Source organism: Orcinus orca, chromosome 2 (assembly GCF_937001465.1).
Source record: "Orcinus orca chromosome 2, mOrcOrc1.1, whole genome shotgun sequence".
Lineage (NCBI taxonomy): Eukaryota > Metazoa > Chordata > Mammalia > Artiodactyla > Delphinidae > Orcinus > Orcinus orca.
Genome location: NC_064560.1, coordinates 175,039,750 through 175,063,123, shown reverse-complemented (window position 1 = coordinate 175,063,123; position 23,374 = coordinate 175,039,750). Strand labels below are relative to the sequence as shown.

The 23,374-nt window shown below is 50.3% G+C and overlaps 1 protein-coding gene across 1 annotated transcript; it reads left to right on the top strand.

Annotated features, from left to right (window-relative positions):
* Positions 1–1,885: 1,885 nt before the first annotated feature.
* TGFB3 (transforming growth factor beta 3) lies at positions 1,886–23,042 on the top strand. Its single transcript, XM_033409082.2, has 7 exons — positions 1,886–3,416; positions 10,806–10,969; positions 11,262–11,391; positions 16,507–16,614; positions 18,373–18,541; positions 20,717–20,870; positions 21,812–23,042. The coding sequence occupies exons 1-7, from the start codon at positions 2,930–2,932 to the stop codon at positions 21,968–21,970; spliced, it is 1,371 nt and encodes a 456-aa protein (XP_033264973.1). The 5' UTR covers positions 1,886–2,929; the 3' UTR covers positions 21,971–23,042.
* Positions 23,043–23,374: the final 332 nt, after the last annotated feature.

Below are 23,374 nucleotides of genomic sequence, written 5' to 3'. Positions count from 1 at the left end.
GTTAAAAATACATGTGTCAGTGCCCCGTCCCTGTAGACTCTGATTTGGTACAGGTGGGGTGCAGAAGGACATCACTTTAATAATTTTCCCTCTCATTTTACAAGTATTTACTTGAAGGTCTCAGTAGGGCCTTCTCTGATTTTAAATTGCAGCGTCCCCCCAGCCTAGGCACTCTGTCTCCTCTTTCCCTGCTTCATTCTCCACCGTGGCACTCACCTTTGATCATACTACATTATTTACATATTTAGCTCATTTATTGCATTTCCCACGGCCCTACTGCCACTTCTAGATGTGAAGTCCATAAGAGAATGGTTTTGTTTGCTTTGTTCACTGTTGCATCTACAGAGCCTAGAACAGTGCCTGGCATATAGTAGACGTCAAAAATATTTCTCAAATGATAGCTGAATTCCAGAGTCAGTAGAGCACAGTAGTTAAATGCATAGACTCTGGTAATAGATTTCCTGGGTCCAAATCTCAGTGTTGACACCCACTGACTCTATGACCTAAAAGTAATTCAAAAGCAAGTTACCTTAAGCTTTCTACACTTAGGATTCCTCATGTTTTATGCAAATAAAAATAATGTCTTCCAAACCAGAGAGCCCTTGTTAAATATCACCTCCACCACTCACAAGCAGTGTAGCCTCTTAAATGGGTCTATGCCTCACTGTCCTCAACTTAAACTGATCAACCAGGGCCCTGGGGATGCAGAGAATCTGCCTATGAGCCAGCGGCAGGAATCAGACCTCGCAGGAAGGGTCTGGAAGGCTAGGGCGAGGTGGGCTGGGGTGGCAGGGAGCAGCGCTGAGTCCCAGGAAAGTGATCAATTCAGAGACAATCCTGGGGACGGGTTCGGGCATGGTGGCTTGCCCTCCCTAAGCTTTTGATGGGAAAAGGCCTAGAAACTTAGGCTGAGAAAAGGAACGAAAGCGGAGAGAAAACCTCCCCTCACCCATCTGGGAAATGGGCTCGGGCCAACTGCTGACTCTGCGCTGGCTGGCGCAGCTCCCCGCGGAACCCTCGGCGGGGAGGAAGGCCGCGAACATCTGGAGGACATTTCTGTGAGAGGGGCTGCAGAGCGGGACCGGGAAGGGAGAAGTGCACTTGTACGCACGTCGGGCCGAGAGGGAAGCTGTTCCCCAGGGCACTCGGTCTTGTTTTCCTCGTCCTCTTTCGCGGCCCCTTCTCCCCAGGCCCCCAGCCTCACCCCCCCCACACACACCCCCACCCCCGGCCCTCCCGGCCTTCCCGGCTCCGACCCGCGGAACCTCCGTCACTGGCGGCCTCGCCTCGCCAGAGGGCACCCTTGATCTGCCGGAAAACGCCACCATTTTTCAATGCCCCTGGAGCATCTCCAAGCTTCCGCGAGCCACCCGACTCCAATCTTGTCAATGAAGAATCGGGGCCAGGATCGCCGCGGGGCCGAACCCAGTTCCAACCCCGCTCCCAGGCCGGGCGTCAGCCCCACCGAGGGTGGGCACGGCCGCCCCTGCCCAGGCCCCGCGCGCTCGCCGGCCCCTGCCCAGTGTCCCGCCAGGCCCTGGACTGGGGGCCTGGGAGGGAGCAGAGACGCGCCGAGGAGAGGACGGACTGACAGCTGGCGAGAGGGCGAAGGAGTTGGGGTAGAAGGAGGGAGGGGATTCATCGGAGTAACTTTCCAGAAAAACAGTCAACGTGTAGCAGGAGTGACTCCAAGAGGGTAAAAAAAGTTCAGTTACCACGTCGATCGAGAGGACTCGCGAAGTATTTTTCAAATGGGCTCGGCTTTTCCTGTGCCTGTTTAAAACATTAAAATCGTGCCGCAAAAGAGGCTGCGTGCGCTGGTCCCTCCCCCCACCCCTCCCCCCACCTCACCCCCACCTCCCCTCGCCCCCTTCCCCCCCACCCCGCCCCGGGCCAGAAACGTCATGGGAGGGAGGTATAAAATTTCAGCGGAGAGAAATAGAGAAAGCAGTGTGTGTGCATGTGAGTGTGTGAGAGAGAGGGAGAGGAGCTTGAGGGAGAGGGAGAGGGAGAGAGAGGGAAGCTGGAGGGAGAGAAAGGGAGGGAACCAGAAAGCCAAGTCCAAGGGAATGAGCAAGAGAGGCGAGAGATAGGGGAAGAAGCATGAGAAAGAAGGAATAACAGCTTTCCGGAGGAGGCGTGCAGAGAACTGGCTTCTATTTTCTTTTTCTTTTCTTTTGTATCTTTTAAAGAGAAGCAGGGAACAGAAGCAATGGCCGAGGCAGAAGACAAGCCGAGGTGCTGGTGACCTGGGCGACCAAGTGGATTATTGGGGCTGCTCTCCAGGGGCTGTCCCCCCTGCCTTCCAATTGCACATAAGCCCACATCCCAGCCAATGAAGATGAGAGGCAGCGTGAACAGAGTCATTTAGAAAGCCCCCGGGGAAGTGTAAACAAAAGAGAAAGCATGAATGGTGTGCCCGAGAGACAAGTGTGTCCTGTGCTGTCCCCATCTTTAGCTGGGCCAGCAGCGGCCTAGCCCTGCCTCTCCCCACCTACTCACTGGTGATCTTTTTTTTTTTTTTTTTTTAATTTTTTTTTTCTTTTCTTTTCCATCCTCTTTTCTTATTCTCCTTCAGGGCAAGGCAAGGATTTTGATTTTGGGACCCAGCCATGGTCCTTCTGCTCCTTCTTTAAAATACCCACTTTCTCCCCATCGCCAAGCGGCCGTTTGGCAATATCAGATATCTGCTCTATTTATTTTTACCTAAGGAAAAACTCCAGCTCCCTTCCCACTCCCAGCTGCCTTGCCACCCCTCCCAGCCCTCTGCTTGCCCTCCACCTGGCCTGCTGGGAGTCAGAGCCCAGCAGAACCTGTTTAGACAAATGGAGAAGAAACCCAGAGCTTCAAGGCACACAGTCGGCGTCTTCGTGCTCAGGGTTGCCAGCGCTTCCTGGAAGTCCTGAAGCTCTCGCAGTGCAGTGAGTTCATGCACCTTCTTGCCAAGCCTCAGTCTTCGGGATCTAGGGAGGCCGCCTGGTTTTCCTCCCTCCTTCTGCACGTCTGCTGGGGTCTCCTCCTCACCAGGCCTCGCAGCCCCTGGGCCTCTCTCCCCTGCTCACGCATGAAGATGCACTTGCAAAGGGCTCTGGTGGTCCTGGCCCTGCTGAACTTTGCCACGGTCAGTCTCTCCATGTCCACTTGCACCACCTTGGACTTCGACCACATCAAGAGGAAGCGGGTGGAAGCCATTAGGGGACAGATCTTGAGCAAACTCAGGCTCACCAGTCCCCCCGATCCATCGGTGTTGGCCAACATCCCCACCCAGGTCCTGGACCTTTACAACAGCACCCGAGAGCTGCTGGAAGAGGTGCACGGGGAGAGGGGAGACGACTGCACTCAGGAAAACACCGAGTCGGAGTACTATGCCAAAGAAATCTATAAATTCGACATGATCCACGGGCTGGAGGAGCACAGTAAGTCCAAATTCCCGCTGGGGTGTCTGCTCTGGAGGGTCTGACCTGGAGTGGGGAGCTCCACAGAGGGGGGCCTAGCGGTAGCCACACAGCAGGGTGCCCCGGGCTCACCCGCACCGGCTGGAGAGGTGCGATGCGCAGCTGGGGCTGGGTAGGTGGGTGGGGAGGGAGACAGAGGCACTCTGGTGAGAGTCGAGTGCTGCCGGGAGGCCGGGGGCCCCGGAGCTGAGCAGCTTGCTGAACTCACATCACATGAATTTGGAGTGACATTGCGCTGTCCCGTTAGCACGCGTGCTGTGGCACGTGTGGTCAGATGGGTGCATGTAGGTGCCATAAAGGGGCAGGGCTGGCTCTCTCATGAGAGAGGCCGTGCGGTTCCACGAGCTGGAGACCTCGGTCTTCTCCCTGCTTTTCACACCTCATTGTGACACGTCTCACGTTCTGTTTTTCCAGTTCTGGGGAAGAAGAGTATACCTGCCCCAAATTATTGTCTGTCCAGCTTTTTGAGGCCCAGGCAAGGGACAGCTTCTCACTGCCTAGGCCCTTCAGTCCACACCATGCCTGTGACCCATGTGAGCTGTGTGCGTGAGGGAAGGGGATGCGCCTGTGTTCACGTGGCTGTGTGCTTTAAAGCGATGTGTAGTCTGGTTTCGTACGGTACACAGATTCATGGGTGCAAAATGGGCGTCTTCCGGGCCCGTGGACACGGGGAAAGCGGGGATGTGGCTCTGGATGTGTAGATGACGGCCGGCAGCCCTTTTGTGTCTGCGTGTCAGGGGAAGAGTGGGTGGGAGGTGTGGCTGTGGATACAGAGGGGACGTGTGTCTGGGAGTGTGTCTTCCCAGGAAGCTCCCGTCTGTGCCGAGAAGCTGGGAGGCTTCTGGGTGAGACGTCTGTGTGTGTTTGTACACGTGTGGAAGTCATGTGTATTTACTGAACGGGGATTTAAAAAACCTCAATACAACAGAGAGAGACTTGGCAGATGCTGGGAAACTGACAGCCCAGGAAGGAGGAATGTGAGCCACTCACAGGCCAGGGACTCTGGGAATAGCTCTGTTTGCTTTTCCTACCAGCAGGTGTCCTCGACGCCCAGGCTACCTCAGCCTTGGCTCACCTGAGAGGTGGGCAGTGCCCAGAGTGGGGGTGGGAGAATGGGATGGAACAGGCAAGGTGAGGGTGGTCAGCGGGGGTACTGCAGGGTCTGAAAGGAACCTGGCTAGAGAGAAGGAGGAGTGGGCAGCCGATGGATGGACCGGCTCTGGCAGAAGGTGCCAGAGGCCTCACTGGGAGCTGGCCCGTGCCAGGCCCAGGAGCCTGCGGTTGCTGGTGAGGGGCTCCCGCTCCGGCTTCCTGTGGCTGCCTTAGGAGGTGGCTCCCGTGTGGGGTGGTGGCCGGAGAGTGAAGCACAGCTAGTGTTCCCTGGCCAGGGTTCTCTAGGTGAGGCTGACTCAGGGTCCTCAGGGGCCTACGGTTCCCAGAGGCACCAGCAGCTGAATGGCTGAACCCCCAACCCCCTGGGCACCCACAAAGGCAGGACATAGTGGCCAAACATCGGAGAAGGGTGGAAAGCTGACGCCTGTGGGAGAGGTGTGAGGAGAGTCCAGGGCAAGAGGAACAGACTCCGGGCCTTAAGGATCCGGGCCAGGAGGAGGAGTCCCGGGAAGAGGGATCTACGTCACCGGGGCCCACGCTGCCTGGAATCCCAAGCTGAGAACAAATGAGCCAGAGAGATGTAAGGGCACCCAGGTGCCAGTGGACATGTGTGCAGAGACTCAGAGTACAATTAGTGGACAGCCCTGGGGACAGCCAGGACAGGGCTGCACAGATGCTGGGCAGCCCCGGGCTGCAGCACCAGGACCTTCCTTGAAACTGCAGTAGGTGGGGGTGGCCCTGGGGCCACAGAGCCATGATCAGGCCAGGAAGAAACCTGGCACGGTGGGCAGGATGCGACTTGAGATATCATGAAGGGTCCGGGGCCCTGTGGGACACGGGTGATGCCAGTGAGCCTTGCAGGTGCAAACAGGAAGCAGGCCCAGACTCTGCAGCTGTTGGAGGTGACACAGAGGCTGAGCAGACGCAGGCCTGGCCTGCCCTCGGGCTGGTCAGGTGTTGAGCCAGTCCCAGAGAGACAGATGCACAAGGCACACTAATTATAAAGAGACAGTGGGCAGATGCAAACGTCTAACAGATGCTGAGAGCGAGCAGAGAGCCACCCTCCAAGGTCGGGGCGAGGGAAGCCTAGTGTCTAGAACTCCTGAGGGTGGGCCGGGGTCTGTGGGTGGGGCACTGGTAGGATCTGAGTGCCAGAGCTCCTGCTGCCGAGGTGATGAGATCACATTCCCTTCCACATTTCATCACTCCCAGCCCCTTCCGGTACCCAGTGGACAGGCTCTCAGAGGGAAGTGACAGCAGGAGCTGGGGCAAGGAGACAAGGGTGCCTGGAGTGCGAAGTGCAAGAAGGACTAACTTCCAGTGGCGTAGGGGAAAGGGCATCAAGGTGAGAGCAAAGAGGATAAGACCGTTCTCTGGCTCTGCCCTGTCAGATGGGTACCCTGATTTCCCTACTTTCCAGATAAGGAGACTGCAACATGCATCAATTAAGTGATTTGCCCCAAAAGAACCAGGGCTGTAACCTAGACATTCTCCCTAGAGAATGCATGCTGTTAAACAATAATGCAAAACATAAAATATGCATTGTAAGCCCCACCTTTAACCTTTGGGCTCCAAGAGAACTTTGGTTTATGATATGAAGGAATCACATGTTGGACCAAGCAGGTGGGCATAGGAGCTATGATTGTATGTTAGTAACCCTGGTGGCAGATTGCTTAGGGATCCCTGGGTGTGCTCTTTCTTAGCTCTGCCTATTTTTATGGGCTGGAGATTCATACTGCCACAAACGTTCTCCCAAATTCAACAAAAGTGTTTTCATTATCTGCTTAAGACTCTCAAGCAGGTTAAGCAACTACACCATGTGGAATTGAGCTAGTCATACCTCTGACCCTCAGTTTCCTCATCTGTAAAGTCAGAGATAATCTCTAAGCTCCCTTCCAGCTGAGACAATTCTTTGTATACATCTGGGATGATTCAACAGGTCTCTGCTGGGGAGTGAAGGCAAGACTCATGTATATCCTATTCCTATATAATTCTCCAGGATTTTGCTATGGGAAGTGGGTAGAGGCTTTCTCTGACCCACGTGGTGGGGAAGCACACAGCTTTTTCAGTTCTTTTGTCATCCTTGTTATCAAGATATCACCAGTGTAGGTGCTGTTTTAACTTCTGGCTTGTAATTATCTGTGTCTGGCAGGAGACCCTTGTTTTCATCCGAGGTCTGACGCTAAGACAACCAGCGAACCCAGAGTTCATGAGCAAAGAGAAAACGATGTTTTAGCGTTTCTTTTCTGGATGCTACTTTTAGATCTTGTTCATTCTGAAAATTAAAAGAGGTTTCTTATTGAAAGAACTCATTTGATCTAAGTGCCAATGCTCTCTGCACGCTAGGTCAGTGTTTCTCCAAGTGTGGACTAGAGACTAGGTCAATGTGAAAAACATGAATTCCCAGTCCCTAGCCTACCCTTACAGAATCAGAATCTCTGGGGGTGTCGTCTTGAAGTATCTGTATTTTTAACAAGCTCCGTATTGATTTTTAAGTTCACTGACACTTAAGACTCAGTGAACGAGGGCAAAACCTTTCCTTAGAAGGCCTGCAAACACAAGAGCCCACAGAGCCCAGGCCGCTGATGCAAATGATCTAGAGGAAAGGCTGCAGCACAGGGACCATGACAAACTGCACAGGACACTTGGCTTCAGGGTCATGGAGAGAATAGGGTGTATGGGGAGACTGGTGGCGGGGGGACTTGGAACTGCCCATGTCCCATTAAAAGAGGGCACCCACCACTCAGCTCCTGCCAATTTTTGCATTGGGGAATGTGGGTCCACCATGACTAGATCTTAACTGCTTCCCAGAAGAGCAGAAAATCTTTCTGTGAAATTTCCCAACTTTTAACCTGGGCTTAAAATGTTTATGGGCTTCTAATTCAAAATTTTACAAAACAGTGCATTGGCCAAACAATATTTTAACGGGTTAACATTTAAAGGTTAACCTATTTAAAGGTTGAATCCTTAAAGCTGTGGTTTATCAGAACATCTGGATGCCATGGTACCCTTTGCAGAGCACTATAAACTGTGGTTCTCAAGCCTGTCTACACATTAGAATCATCTGGAGATCTTAAAAAAAAAAAAAAAAGCTCTGGACCCACCCATACTCCAGTGAGGTAATCAGAATCTCTGGGGATTAGGTCCAGGCATCATCTGTTTTTAAAGCTCTCCAGGTGATTCTAAGGAACAGCTAGGGTAGAGGAGCACTGCCACACTGATATATGTAGTCCCATCATTGGAACCAGAAGTGATTTTACTAGCAGAAATGATGAGCACAAGCAGAAGTACATCTAGGAGCCCAGGTGTCTGAAAGCATTAAAAAATGCCCGGTCTAAACATGGTCAGCTGTTTCCAGATTTTTCCATGAATACCCTGCATGAATATTCTTTGCTTAGTTTTCTCTCCCTATAGTAAAAAGGAGAAAATAGCACCCATTAATATATATACTTTGTGTGCAATAGAAAAAGTTGGTCATAATTTAATTTGTAAAGGTGGACCTCCTAGGCCAGCTCTCAATAATACTAGTGTTCTGCAGAAGCATGGCTTAATCACAAAACTGGGAAGTGGTTTTTCTCTGAGGCATAAGTTGGCACTCTAGCCCCATTTCATGGAATCCTGCTACAGTTTGTTGGTGAAATCACCCCTCCACTAAATGATCTCTGAGGTCCCCTCCAACTTCCAGAGTCTTTGCTTCAGTAAATGAAGTCAGAAGACCTGGGTTCAAATCCCACCTCTGCCACCTACTGTGTGAGTGATCTCGGAAGAGTGATTTAACTTTCCTGATACTTACTTTTCTCATTTGTAAAATGATAAATTTTACTTATTCTCATTCTCCTCAAGGATTGTTAGAGGGTCAGATGAGTTAATAGAAGTTCTGTGAAATGTAAGATAGTGTTATTACATTTTGTTTATTTATTTATACTCTGGCTCATTCCACAAATTATTTAAAGCGTGGATTTAATTGTCAGGAAGATTATGTTTACATTTTATTTCCTCTCCTATACAGTTCTTTTAAAATCACTAATGATTGTGTCTGAGCTTTGCTTGCTAGTGTCAGTTTGCTTGTGTCAACTAATTCATGTGTGACCCTGGCCAAGACCCCTCTGGGCACGAATTTATCTGAAGTGGGTTGCACTAGATGACCCCTAATGTCCCTTCTGAGTCTGTTAGAAATCTGTAGATCCCAGGGATAAAATATGACCTTTCCCATCCCCTTGAAATCTCCTTGAAATTCCCACCAAGAGGAGTCTAGCTTGGGGAAGATATCTGATTGATGGGCTGGAAGAAACAAGGAGGAAGGGTGACGAGGGTGTCCTGAAGACCCTCTTGGCTCATCATCCCCCGTCCCCTGGCTCCCCACTGTCTTGCCCCCCAGTCTGACTCTCCTCACTGGCACGGGACATTTTCTGTTCCCCTTTTCCTTTTTATAGCAACGCACACACTGTGCTGACGTATCTTTTATTCCCTCTTTCAACAGTTACTGGAGGTGCTAGTCTAACTGAAGCCATATTGATGACAGCTCCTCTGAGACCCAAGTATGTCAGTACTTGAGAAGGTTTCCCTTCCAAGGAGCTTACCCATGTCCAGAGGGTTACAGACTTGCAAACTCAAAAATTAAACGGCCATCATGATCCCTCTTTCTGGTTTTATCCGAAATGGTTTAAGGAATAGTTGGCAGTATTCGTTCTTTCAAAGCCAGTTATTAATCAGGGCTTCATTAGCTAGCATTCACACATTTGTTTTCCCAACATCTGTTCCATTAATTTTCTAAGAACCAGTGTCAGACCCACCAGATGGCAACTTCCAGAAACACTCACTCATCCTTTCCTACAGCTCAGTAGCACATGTGCCTGTGTCCAGGCCTCTGATCTCCCGCCCTGTCCATGACTTCCTAAACCCCCCCTGGGGTGATTATGGGCTTGTTCCAGCCATGTTCATTATGTGTGGAATCTGGGTCTCTGGGCTTGAGTTTCAAGTTCTGGCTATTGTTACCATTTGTGTAGAAAGTTTTTCTCTGGGTGTTAATGCTGCTCAGACCTTGAGGTTGTAAAGAAATGACAGGATCTTCCTGTCTCCTTTATCTGGCTCTGAGGGGGTGGGAAAGAGCATGTGCGGCCTTCTGTCTTGTGGATGGAGGTTCAGAGGCCAGCAGGGTGACAGAGGCTGGCATAGCGTGTGCTGTCAGGGAAAGTAACCCTTAGAGAGACAGGAGCCAATGGTGATAGACCGGCTTAGTCTGAAGAAACATCTGGGGGGTCTGCCAGGCTCCAGATGTGTGGGCTCCTTGTCACACCAGTGCTGTCTCATTAGATCCAGAGTGTCACTTGCTATGACTGCCTACTGTTAATAATATAAAATCCAGCCCCTCGGTCTGACGTTTCAGCCTCCCCACAGGTGGACCCCAATCTACTGTCTTGACCTTGTCTCACGGGCTCCAGCCTGGCTGCTTCAGGTCCCTCTTACTCACGTGCGTTTGCTCCCCTCCCTGCCTGTGCTTCCAGCAGTCCTTTCATGTAAAATTCTTTCCTCTGCATCCTTAGACCCTTTCCTCCTGCAGGACCCAGATCAAATAATCACCCAGATTAAATAATCACCACTTCCACGAAGTGCTCTCAACCCTCTCCCTCCTCTGACCTGTTTGCAGCAACTCCTAGGCTTCTCCAAAGGCCCTTAGCACTTTCCCTCTGGTCCTGTTGTTTGGTCCATGTACTAACAGCCTCCCCTGGATATTAATCTCCCTGAAGGCAGGGGCCCTGTCTTTTCCTTTTTGCTTCCCAGTGTTAGCCTGTGCTCGGCACATAGCATTTGTTCACTGCATGTCTGATGAATGAATGAATGCCTGAATGAACAAACGCATGAATGAATCAACTAGCTAACAATGATTAAACTGCTAGAGGAAATTGCTGATATCACTGGAGAATCTGTATTTTCTAAAAGAGTAGGAAAGCAGGTTGGAGAGCCTGCCAGAGTGGGGATGGCGAGGTGAGGGGTTGGAGGGGCCAGTTGTTAGTGCCATGTCCTGGGGCACCATGTCCTGCTTCACCATGAGGCCTATGTGTGGTTCCAGGGCCACCCCGGATCTTCCTTGGGTTTTTCCACCTTTAGATCTGAGGACTCAAGCTTCTAGAGAGGTCACAGGTGGAACCCTGGCCCCTTGGTGAGTGTCTGCTGGCAGCACACTGTCCCTGTGGGTCTCGCTCATGCTGTGCCTCTCCCCACTGCTCTGCCTCCTAGATGACCTGGCCGTCTGTCCCAAAGGAATCACGTCCAAGATTTTCCGCTTCAACGTGTCCTCAGTGGAGAAAAATGAAACCAACCTGTTCCGAGCGGAATTCCGGGTCTTGCGGATGCCCAACCCCAGCTCCAAGCGCAGTGAGCAGAGGATTGAGCTCTTCCAGGTGAGCCCCCTCCCAGGACAGACACCACTCAGGCGGGAAAGCTGGTTCCTTGGCCAGATTGGGCCTCCACGCTGCTCAGAGTTCAGCAGACCTGGGTGTGAATCCTACCTTCTCTGAGCCTTAGTTTCTGTATCTGTGTCTGTCGTTAAGAGGATTAAGACTTAACCGAGGAACTCAAAGGAACATTTAAGAAGTCTTAGTTTGCTGTTGCTGCCCCTCTCCATCCTCCTACATCATGACACGTGGGTGCCCCGTCCTGGCCTCGGGACTTATTCCTTCCTCTGCCCTGTAGATCCTCCAGCCGGATGAGCACATAGCCAAGCAGCGCTATCTCGATGGCAAGAATCTGCCCACGCGGGGCACTGCTGAGTGGCTGTCTTTCGACGTCACAGACACTGTGCGTGAATGGCTCTTACGAAGAGGTAGGTGGACTCAGGATGAGCATTTTGGAAGGAACCTCAGGTCTCTTGGTCCTTCATGACACAGAGGGAAGAGGCCAGAACTAGGGGAGACACAGATCTGGGTTCAAAGCCTAGCTTTGTCATTGACCTGTTGTGTGTCCTTTATTCGTTCACTCAACTGATATTGACTAAATGCTCACTCTGAGCCAGGCCCTGGGGATTCAGCAGTGAACCAGGTAGGTGAGGTCCCAGATCTCATGGGGCTTTCAGTGGGAGAGACACGTAGTAAACAAGTAAACATATTGATGAATAAGACTTTTATATATATTATAGTGATAAGTACCAGGAAAAACAGAAAGAGGGCAAAGTGATAATGACTGGGTGGGGTCCAACATCAGATGTTCAAGGAGTCTCTATGAAGAAGGAATTTGTGCACTGAGATATGAGGGACAAGAAAGACCCAGTCTGTGAAGGTCAGGATAAAGGATGTGCTAAGCAAAACCAGTGAGAAGCAGCAGGAGCCTGGCTGGTGTGGCTGCAGCAGAGTGAGCTGGGGGGTCAGAGAGGAGCTGGAGCCATACGATGTAGGACTGTAAGGCCACGGTCAGGTGTTAGGACTTATTCCAAGTGTGATGAGACGTCCTGGGCGGGTTACAGCAGGGCTGGGGATGTGGGGGTGAGGTGATTTGGTTTACATCTTTCAAAGACTCTCTGGTTGTCATGAGGTCAAGGGAGGAAGTTAGGGGCCGTTGTAGCAGCTCACGTGAGAGCAACATGGACTTCGTCCGGGGCGGTAGCCGTGTGTATGGAGATGATATGGATTTGTTCTGTATTTTGGAGGTGGAGCCAATAGGACTGACTGGTGATTAGATATGGGGTGAGAGGACACAAGAGGAGTCTAGATGACTGAAGATTTTGGGCTGAACACCCATGTGGTAACACAGTGAAATAGGGAGGCTGAGAGAAGAGCAGGTTTGGGGGCAGGTTCCATTTTGGCCGATTAAGTTTGAAAGGCCTGGCAGTCATCCTGGTAGAGCTGTCCAATAGGCATATCCAACTTCACACGTCCCAAATCTCTCACCCACTCGCTCTGCTTCCTCACCTGGAAAACAGGTAATGGTGTCTTCCCTTCATGCCTCACAGAGCTATTTTAAGGATCCATTGTAGTTAAGAGAACTTCCAAGTTTTCGGCCTGTTATGGGAGAGTAAGCTTTTATTAGGTCAGACGAGGAAATGGAGGCCCAGAGAAGTTAAGTGGCTTGACCAGAGTCATCCAGCCTGGATTAGAACTTGAGTCTCCTGATGGACAGTCATGGTGCCTCATGGCATCACGCTCTGCTATTCCTTCCCTTCTTTGCTTGGTGGTACTGCCTGGTCTGGTGCTCAGTGGGTTGAGGGTATCTAAGGTGGTCCTGTCTGTTCCTCGTATCCCTCTTGTGAAGAATTTTCTATTCTCATCAGCTGCTGGGGAGCCACAGTCCATCCATCCACGTACTGATACCCAGAGTCCCTTGGGCAGGTGGGTCCTTCCTTGTCCTCAGTGTTTTAGGAAATTAGGGGTTGAAGCTCTAAGGCAGAGATCACAAACTGGTTGGCCTACCAATATTGTTTTAATTTAACTAGTGGTCAACAGTTTTTGTTTTAAAGTCAGGAGATTTCACATAAAACCTAGACTTCTGGCTTTTCTTGACACATGGGAAGATTTCCTGGTAACAATCCATCAGAGGTGAGTAGGGCCACCTCTTGAGGCTGGGCATGCATTCTTCATGTCACCACAGGCCCTGCCATTCCCCAGTGTTTCCCAAGGGTGCGGCTGGCAGTCCAATTCAGCATGATACACTGGCTCGCTTTGCTCACTTACATAACCTGCTGGGCTCTGTAGGCATCCGAGTGTGCAGGTCCCCATCTGAGGGGCGTAACCTGGTGGCTGAGTTGGCAGATAGGGGGCTGGAGGTCCTGCCTCAGCTCCAAGGGTACTGGGATTTCCCTCCTGTCTCCCTGACTGAACATGAAGGCAAAAACCTGGGAGAACCCATGTGCACCAGCTGACAGCAGCACTGTGGGAATTCTGACTCAACTCTGCCTAGAGCCCGACATGGCTACAGAGAGGAGAGGCTGGGGAAATGAATCTCTCAGCTTCCCTGTCTGATTTTGATCAGCTCCACCTGGATTTCTTTGAAGCCCTGGGCACTTGAAGGAGTTCTTATTTTCACAGCTGCAGAACTCAATGAGAAGTTTGCACTGAGAATGATTTCCATCCTCCTTGAGACATCAAAAAGATAATTTCGTAATAAAACCTATGGGTTCCCCACCCACCGTCCCCACCGCTGCCAATTCTGAGGTTAGTTCTTCACTGGAACCTTCAGTTCCCGCTCTGGCCGCTGCTGCCCACCCCTCGCACGGGGGAGTCATACACAGTCCTTTACTTCTGCAGAGCTCCTGAGTCTCTTGAGGGTTCTTGGCCCCAAACAAGGCAGTAAATGGACTCCAAATGGAGCAGTTGGCGGTGTGGACTGTGAGGAAACCGAGTCACATATACGGTCTTGTATTAGTTCAGCAAACATCTAAGAGCCTACTGTGCACCGGTTCCCAGGCTGCTTTCTGGGCCCAGAGCCGGCTGGAGCCCTCTCCAGGGCTGTGGGCCCAGGTCTTCACACCCCTGTGCTATTGTTCCACACAATCTGTTGGCTCCCCTGTGTGCAGAGCCTGGCCTCCCCAAGCAGGCCGGGCAGGGAACACGCCCAGCACCATGGCTCAGGACAGGGGGCACACTGGGAATACACAGGCGTTTTGTATCTCAGTGACTGTGTGGGCATCTACCTTGATGGTCCCGGCTGGGCTCTCTTTGGTCCCTCTTTGTCTCTAACAGTTAGGAACGTGGCTCTGATATCAGGCTGCCTGTGTTTGAATCTTGGTTCTACCACTTACTGGGTGGATACCTCGGTCAAGCCATTTAACTTCCCTAAGTCTCAGTGTCCTCATCTGTATAATGCGGGGAGGGGGTAATAACAGCTCCTGCTTTGTAGGATTAGTATGGGGATTACGTAAATGACTTAATGCACACACAGTCTTAGAGCGGTGCGTGACATGTAGCAACACTCAACAAACGTTGGTGATTATCATCATCATTCTCTGAGCCCTCTACCTAGACAGAGCCTGCTAGCCAAGCCAGGCACCATCACACACGCACTCCCTGCACCCTAACCCTAACTCTCCCCAACACATCTGTCTGCGTCTCGACTTTCTAACTCACAGACTCAAAGAGACAAGAGACCTTGTCCACTCTAGCTCTCTCCCGGACTACTTAAACCTTTCTGGGTAATAGGAAGTGTACTATGTTTTACGTAGCCTGTTTCAGCTACTCTAGCTCCTTCTTTCAGCCACCTTAAACCAGAAGGAGGACACTCCTTATACATCCCTCTCTATTCACTTCTTGTTCTCCATCTGGGGCTCAGCTTCCTTGTGATATTGGCCCCTCCCCAGCCCACCAAAGCCAACCTGGGACAGAAATCTTCAAGCTCAGCAGGTGTCAGTGTGTCCCAGAGGCTGCCCTGACTGGGGGAGAACAAACGAAGCTGGGATCTAGAGTTTATGGGAGAAGGGATTGGGCTGGTTTTTAACTAGTAGAACTGGGACATCCAGGTCTGCCTTTTGCTGACTGGAATCTCTGGGCTTGGGCCATTCTGCGCATGAGAAGGGTGCTGAGGCGGCCTGGACTCTGGGGTTTTCCCTGCTGACATCAGATTTCTGGAAGACCCCAGGTTGGCCCCAAGGCTGGATGCTCACACGGAACTAGGGTGACCTGCAAGAGCAGGGCATCAATCAGATCCCTGAGGCGCTGACCCTGACTTCAGAGGTCATCCCCCCACGACCTCTCCCATACCTGACCATAGCTGGCTGCTGCCCCGGATCAAGCGAGCTTCCCCGATTGAGTCTTACCCACCAGGACTGACATGATACCAGACTACCTGGTTTCCCTGCACAAAACTACTGGATTCAGTTCAAATTTTTCATTCCTTATTCCTCCTTTTTTTTCCTTCCACTTTATGCAACCCCTTTTACTAGTTTCCTTGCTTTCCCAATTTTAGTTACCAAAATACCCGATCCCACAGCCAATAGGAGAAAGGGCCAGAGCTGGCCTTCTTGCCCCACAACATCAGCCACCAAACCCCGGTGCCTCCAGGCTTCCTCACACTTGTTTTCTCCGAGCTCATGCCATCTGGGCCCTCGGCCATGGCCCTCTGCCTTCTCTTCCGGCCTGTTCTCTAATTTCACAACCATCTTCCTGAGCCAGTGGCTGTCCTCAATGAGCCATCCACAGCCCCGCTGGATACATTTACAACTCCCCCGTTAAGGTGAACAAGGATTGCCAAAGAAGAAACTCTAAGTAATCTTGACCTCATCATGTCCTTGTTCCTTAAGGAAAATATAGCCAAGCATAACTGAGATTTGCATCTTATCTCCTCTGGAATCTACCTCTCTCTGTCTGTCTACAGTTGTAGCCCTGGTAGAAATGGTGGCCTCTTCCACCTTACTGATTCTGCTGCTTGCTTGCTGGAGACCTTGCTCTAGCCTTGCTTTCTGAATTTTAATCCTAGAGCTCAGCCTGTGCCCCTTCCTCCCATCTTGTGGCCTTTTGAATCACAGCCTCTCTACCCCACAGTTCTTTAGTTTTCCCCTTTCCCTGGTCTCTTCCAGGCACTCTGCCTCTCTCCTCCGTCCTTTCACAGCTAGAACATCTCCTCTCTCAACCGACATGTATGGGGTGTGACTGGTTTTCTCCTTTCCTGTACCCTCATCCTTTTGCCCCCTAGTAGGCTGGTGACATTTTTTTTTTTTCCTAAACCATTCTTTGAAAATAGATGACTATTAAAGTTCTCCTTCGTGGTGCCCACTAGTTTATACCTCCATTTGGTTGTCTGTAACCCGACAGAAATTTGTGGAATGTGGCAGCGTGAGCGCGAAGGTCTGCTATCGCCTTGGTAGCACTTTCTGTCACCTGTGAGCCTCAGTCTAACTCAGTTCCTATGACTGCCTGTGGCGGCAGAGGCCCTGGCTCTTCTGTGTGTGACTGGTGGGTACCCTTCTTCATCACACAAACTGCTTTTCTCACCATTGCTGTGTCTTATTTTGCAGAATCCAACTTAGGTCTGGAAATCAGCATTCATTGTCCATGTCACACCTTTCAGCCCAATGGGGATATCCTGGAAAACATTCAAGAGGTGATGGAAATCAAGTTCAAAGGTAACAAAATGGATGTGTATGTGGTAGAATGGGTGGGGGAGTTCATGAAGCAAGACGGAACAGGAAACCCCTACCAGGCCCCAAGGAAGGGAACCAAGTGAGCTTCCTCACGGAGATGGCCAACTGTTTTGCACTTGAGGGATTCTGCTTTGTCCCAAAAGCAAGAACTCTCTATTCTATAGAGAAATACATTAGCATCTGGAAGACAGTGTTATGCTAGTAAGAGCCGTGAAATCATGTAGGCAAGCTGGTCCACTTCTCTGAGCTCAGACAGCAAACTGGGGATGACAGTACCTCTTTCACCAGGTTGTCATGAAATCAAATGCGATAACGAGTGTAAAATAGAGTGCATGGATGCTCCACAAATGATAGTTGTCTTTGCTTTCCCTAAAAGAAATGAACTTTGGTGGCTGTGAATATGAGCACTCTGACTATTGGGCTTTGCAGATGTCGCAGAGCCCACGTGATCCGACATCCGGGTTTGAACGACTGCTTTGGGCCTCAGGGTATTTGCATTGAGGGCAAAATAGTTGAGAGTCATTTCTGGTTTTCCAGTATGTTTCCAAGGCACTCAGCCTATACAGTCTCTGGATTCCAGGGAAGTACTGTTTTCCTTTCTAAGCTCTGTTGTGGGTGACTGAGGCACACCTGAGGCCAGGAGGTTTGTCAAGGTCAAACCAACCAATTCAAAGCCTGAGGTCAGAGGGGTGTCTGGAAAAAGGTACAGGCCTCTCTTGACTCCCAGCCCTGAGCAGTCCTTTGACCCTTCATGGGCCTTATTTCAGAGCCTAATTTTTTTTAAAGCACATCATTTGACATCCTAATCACGGAAACTCAGAGCTCAAAAGACCTTGGAGTCCCTACCTGCAGCCCGGGTTGGGTTGAAATCCTCCCACTTCACTAATCGTTATCTTGTTCATAAAGATTTTCAGAAAAAGAAGTTTGAGGTCCATCTTCCCATTTATCTTCCAGTCCCAGTGCCCCTGCGTGAGGTCCAAGTCCCTCCTGTCACCATGCAAATTCATCTCCTCACGTTCCTGTCCCTGGTGGAGATGGACCACAGCCCGCAGCTGGCCGTCACAAAATAGATCTTCTTTTACTTGAGACTCTTTCTAATTCAGTTTTCAGTCTTTGCAGATGAAATGGCAGGTTTCCTTTCCAGTTTGTCTGCTAAGCTGTTTACCATACACTTCATGATCTTATCTGAGTTTTATAGAGAAAACACTTTTGAAACTATAAGTGCGATGCGAATGTTGACAATTATTCATTCTTGTTCTTCTGGCTCCCATTCAAACTGTCTTAAGTTGTGACACCTGAAATCATAGGTAGGACTTCCGTGCTATTTTTGACCAATTCAGATTATAAGAGGAAACTCATATCCCAAGCTCTAAGTCTCAGAATCTAAACTGACAGCTCAAAAAAATGTGTTAGAGCTGCCTAGTGACAAGGATGCTTCATGAATCCCTGTGGATTCCCTAGGAAGCATCTCGGGAAGGGCTCTCTGCCCTCTGAAGGATGTATGCACAGGAGTCACGAGGGGGTCTGACCGGGGGCATCTTGCGCGTCCCTAGATACCGGTTCCTCCACCCAGTCTTCCCCTTCCTGCAGCTGGACGTTAGCATGAAGCTGCATCTCACCCACCCCTTCCTTGTAGACCCCACTGTCCCTCCTCCTGAACAGTGGGGGGATGGGATGAGAAAGCAGCAGCCACCCTGCCTTCCCTAGACAGGAGACCATCATCTTCCTTCCCTTCCACAGGTGTGGACAGTGAGGATGATCCAGGCAGAGGAGATCTGGGGCGACTGAAGAAGAAAAAGGAACACAGCCCTCATTTAATCCTCATGATGATTCCCCCAGACCGGCTGGACAACCCAGGCCAGGGAGGTCAGAGGAAGAAGCGGGCCCTGGACACCAATTACTGCTTCCGGTAAGCCTGGGCTCACGCAAGACCCACAGACTCCTGAGACCACATTGATTGCACGCCTTCTATGTGTCAGGCCCCAGGCCTAAGCCACCCCCAACTGAGGGTCCCTGATGCTCTTCACAAACATCTCCCAGGAATGGAGATTTAGAACCTCTTATAAATCTTTTTCTGGGAGCCCCACTGTTTTCCCACAGCCCAGCCCTGTAAGGGCCTGGACAAAGTAAAGGAGGAGGAGAGAGTTGCTAAAACGGTTTGGATTAGAGGCTTGGCCTCTCCATGGTTTTCATGCTTTAAAATACTTGTAGGGTATGTTTGTGTGGCAGGGAGATTAATGCAGAGATTTCCATTAAAGAAGGGCTCAGTTCCCTGTGAAGGGTCCAAGGATGCTACTGGATGAGGGAAAACAGGACAGTCTCCATTTGCAGTGGGGAATGTGAGCTAGGGAAATTATGAACTCATTTGGAAATAGTTGGGTAGCCATTGTCAAGAGATTCAAAAATAGCATCTTATTTAGGAATACTTTAGTTTCTCATTTATAAGGGAGGGGGATTAAGAAAGCACACAGAGCAATTACTGAAAGGTAGAAAATGGCCACATCCATGAGAAGGTCTGAAAGATAAAGTACTTGAAGGAATTTGGAACGAGGAGCTCATCTGTGGACGCAGGAAAGGCTTCTGAAGGGTGTGGAACTTGAGCCGAGTCTTCAAGGCTTTGTGAGGCTTGGGATATGGGAGGAGGAAGCACTTTGGGTAGAGGAAGGCGCACGAATGGGTCAGCTTGGCCGGAGAGGAGGATGCCCGAATGGAGCTGGGGAGGATGAAGAGGGAAATCTTTAGATCTAAAGCCATGTCTTCTGAGGAACGATGGAATGAACCGGGGATGTTGAGCTTGCGGAACAGAAGGTATAGGAAAGGCAGCGTGGTTGCCTCCAACTGAAGGCTGGCATGTAGATTTGTTCCGTGTGGCTCTCAGTCAGTTAGGAATGGATGTTCTTGGCTGCAAGTGACAGTGGCTTAAACCACAGGGGATTTCCTGTTCATAAGAAGCGTGTAGCAGCAGGCCCAAGGTTGGTCTGGATGCTTACTTATGCCATTGAGGACACAGGCTTTCTCTCTCTCCAGTCTGCCACGCTCAGTATGTTGGCTTTTCATCCCCTTGCTTATGGTCACATAGCAAGACTGCTAGAGCTCCAGGTATCCTGTCCATGCTCAAGAGGAGGGAAGGAGGTAACCAGCAGCCTTCCTCTTCCATCTGTGACTTACAAAGAATCAAATACCTTTGCCAGAATTTGCCCTCGCCCACTGCATACTTCTGCTTATGTCTGATCGGTCATTGCTGGGTTACATGACCATTCCTACCTGCAAGGGAGGCCAGGAAAACAAGTATCTGGTGTTCCAGACTGTAATGGGCGGTGGCAAGAGAGAAGGCAGGGTAAGAATGGCTCTTGAGTAGAAAAATGAGAATGTCTGCCACGGTTTACCCTCGGAACCCACAAGAAGCCAGATTTTGGCCAATAGTTGCCTTTGGAAGTAGCAAGTTCTAGGTCTCAGCAGGTACTGAAGGACAGGCCAGACGCCCACTTGGCAAGGGGTATTGCCAAACGGATTTCTGCAGGCAACGGAATTGAAGTGGCCTGATAATCACATTTGGGGTAATCTAGGAATCATGAATCTAATAGAAGAATATGTCTTGTTTGGATTCAGTAGCCTCTAGACTTAGACTAAGCAGTCATTTACTATAGTACATAAGTGCATAAGCTTAGAGTTTATTTCTGGTTGGGTGCACATTAGGCAGGTAACAATAAAACCAACCTCAACAAAGTAGAGTTTGCTAGTACATTCAGTGCTTGGTTTTATGTGGAACACTTCAAGTCTTTGTTTTGATTCATGCTGTAAAAGGGGCATGGCCACTTCTGCCTTTTTTCTCTTCTTCATACATTATCTATGTATGTATATATCCACGCCTACTATGTCCTTGGGATTCTGGTCTTCAACAGAGGAAAACGCTTTTTAGTACAGCTCAATGCACTCGAACCTGGGAGTCCACTGATTAGAGCCACCTCTTATGATGACCAGGAAGGATTCCAAGTGCAAATATGAGGGCTATTTGTGAAGTTTTTTATGTTGGTGATTTCCTTTTAGGTTGATTTTTAAATCATTTTCGTTGTCGTTGTTGTAGCAATCTGGAGGAGAACTGCTGTGTGCGCCCTCTCTACATTGACTTCCGACAGGATCTGGGCTGGAAATGGGTCCATGAACCTAAGGGCTACTACGCCAACTTCTGCTCAGGCCCGTGCCCATACCTCCGCAGCGCAGACACGACCCACAGCTCAGTATGGAACAGGGTCATGCCGCGTGGGGGGTGGGGCTAAGCCAAGTACGCCACTTGTTAAAAAAGGATGCATGAAGGGCTGCATGTTGAACGAGCGGAGGATGACCTGGGGTGTAAAATCCTTTGGTGACGGTTCCGATCTTGGCACCCTGGCCCAACTCTAGTGGGCCACATTCTACCCTTTAAAATTCCTTCCCTAGTTTCACCCAGACTTTTAAGTTGCTTTGTCTATTTGCTTTTGTAATATGGAAATTAATTACTGTCACATGCCACCCCCTATGTCAGAGATGCACATGGCTGGCGAGGAATATTGGGGCCGAAAGGTCTCTACTGTTGGATAAAGAACTCTAATAATTCTGGCCTCTTGAATGTAGAAAAGTTATTTTAAAAGACAATGTAAAGCACACAGAAGAAGACTACACGAAACAAAGGGAAAGAGAGGGAAGCCCACGACCGAACCTAGCTTGTCTTTCCCTCAAGAGGAATCCAAGATAGGGCAGTAACTTGTGAAGCGTATTTCCTCATAGCTCCTTGTTTCTGCATCCTGTCTGGGGCCCTATACTCTGGCACTGAGTAAATGGCTCAAGGCAATGTTTAGTGAGAATGGTTCTCAACGAAGTGACCAGTTACGGCTAGGATGAACCAATACAGGGGGGCTTCTTCACAGCCAAGAGAATTTCATGATCAATTCCAAGTCCCCCAGTTACGGGGGTTATGCTTAAACCGATAACGCTCAGACCGACGCCACGTGCTGCATCCCGTGTGGATGAACAGTAACCCGCCACTCACCCGAACTGGGTTCCGCCAGTTCCTCTGAAGTAGCACCAGTGGCCCATTTACCACGTGCTCAGTCTCTGGAGCAGCCCCTAGACCTTGTAGAGTCCCTGGGCCCCTGGCCTGAGGTTCGGCTTTCCAACCTCTCAATGATGCCTCCCTCCCCAGGTGCTGGGACTGTACAACACCCTGAACCCTGAAGCCTCGGCCTCCCCTTGCTGCGTACCCCAGGACTTGGAGCCCCTGACCATCCTGTACTATGTCGGGAGGACCGCCAAGGTGGAGCAGCTCTCTAACATGGTGGTGAAGTCCTGCAAGTGCAGCTGAGGCCCGCCTGCTACAGAGAGAGAGGAGGGATTGCCACTGCCTGCCTGCCTGCTCCTCGGGAAACACAAGAGCGATGGACCTCACCTTGAGGCCTGGCCCACAACCTTCAGCTCCAGGCAGATGGCTGAGATGGGGGTTCCCTTTTGGAACATTTCTCTTTCTTGCTGGTTCTGAGAATCACTGTAGTAAAGAAAGTGTGGATTTGATTAGGGGAAGGTTGAACTCTACGGAACACATGGATTTTGTGTGTCATAGACAGAGGTGGTGGGGACAGAGGAAGAGGGATGGCAAGTCGACACGTCGCAGGGCCATGGGATTTGGGATACCCTAGGGAGGAGGAAGGGCAGAGAATGGCCGGGGGGCCAGACTGGAAGACACTTGGAGCTGAGGTCAGATTGCTCATCCGTCACTGCCCCACGTCTGCTCGAGGGGACCTGGATTACGTCATACAAGGCAAGTGTTTTTCTTCAGGCAGGTTCCCAAGACAAAGTCCCAGAATTGTATCTCATACTTACCTGGGATTATGGACAAATCTGTTAGTTTTGCAAATTGTCCCCTGGACGTCAATCAGCATCAAGGGTCATTACGGGGTTGGGGGGGAGGGTGGAATCCAGGTAATGCAGTTCCTGGGCCCTATGGATATGCTGAACTCAGAAGCAGAGGGTGGGAATTAACCCTCTCTGGTCTGCCCCCTGGGTTCCTCCTCTCGCCTTCTTCCTAGATCGTATTTCTCCTTGGACATTTGGCTAGACACCTTCCAGGTCAGGGTGCACGTATCTGGATTTTGGGTCTCTGCAGCCTTTGGGCATTATGGGTTTCCCCTCCTGACCCCCGAGACCTTGTGCTCATCTGGTGTTCCTGGAAGCAGGTGCTACAACGTGTGAGGCGTGCGGGGAAGTTGCACAAGTGCCACACAATGACTTGGCCCCAGACGCATAGACTGAGGTATAAAGACAAATACAAATATTACTCTCAAAATCTTTGTATAAATAAATATTTTTGGGGAATCTTGGATCATTTCATTTTCTGGAAGATTGTTTCTAAACAATAAAAGCCTTATTCTAAGGTGTAAGTCTGGCTCAATGTGTCCTTAATTACTCTCTTCTTAATTCCATGTTCACATCTAATGATCAGAGGTAACTGGAATCGGGGGCTGAAAATCTCAAACATCGAAACATGGCTGACCGTGAATTCCCCTGACAGTGACACACTGCACTGCCTTCTGCCATCTGAGAGGGCTGCACTACTGTTTGTGTTCCCTTCCGTCTTGGATACATTATCCTCAGACACACAGAGGCAGTGGCTCAGATGTGCAGATAGCATATGAATTTGACCTCCATTTAGTTGTGGGCAAAGTCACTTGGGGTGATTTCACGTATGGAAATGTGTTGGTTTGTACATTCA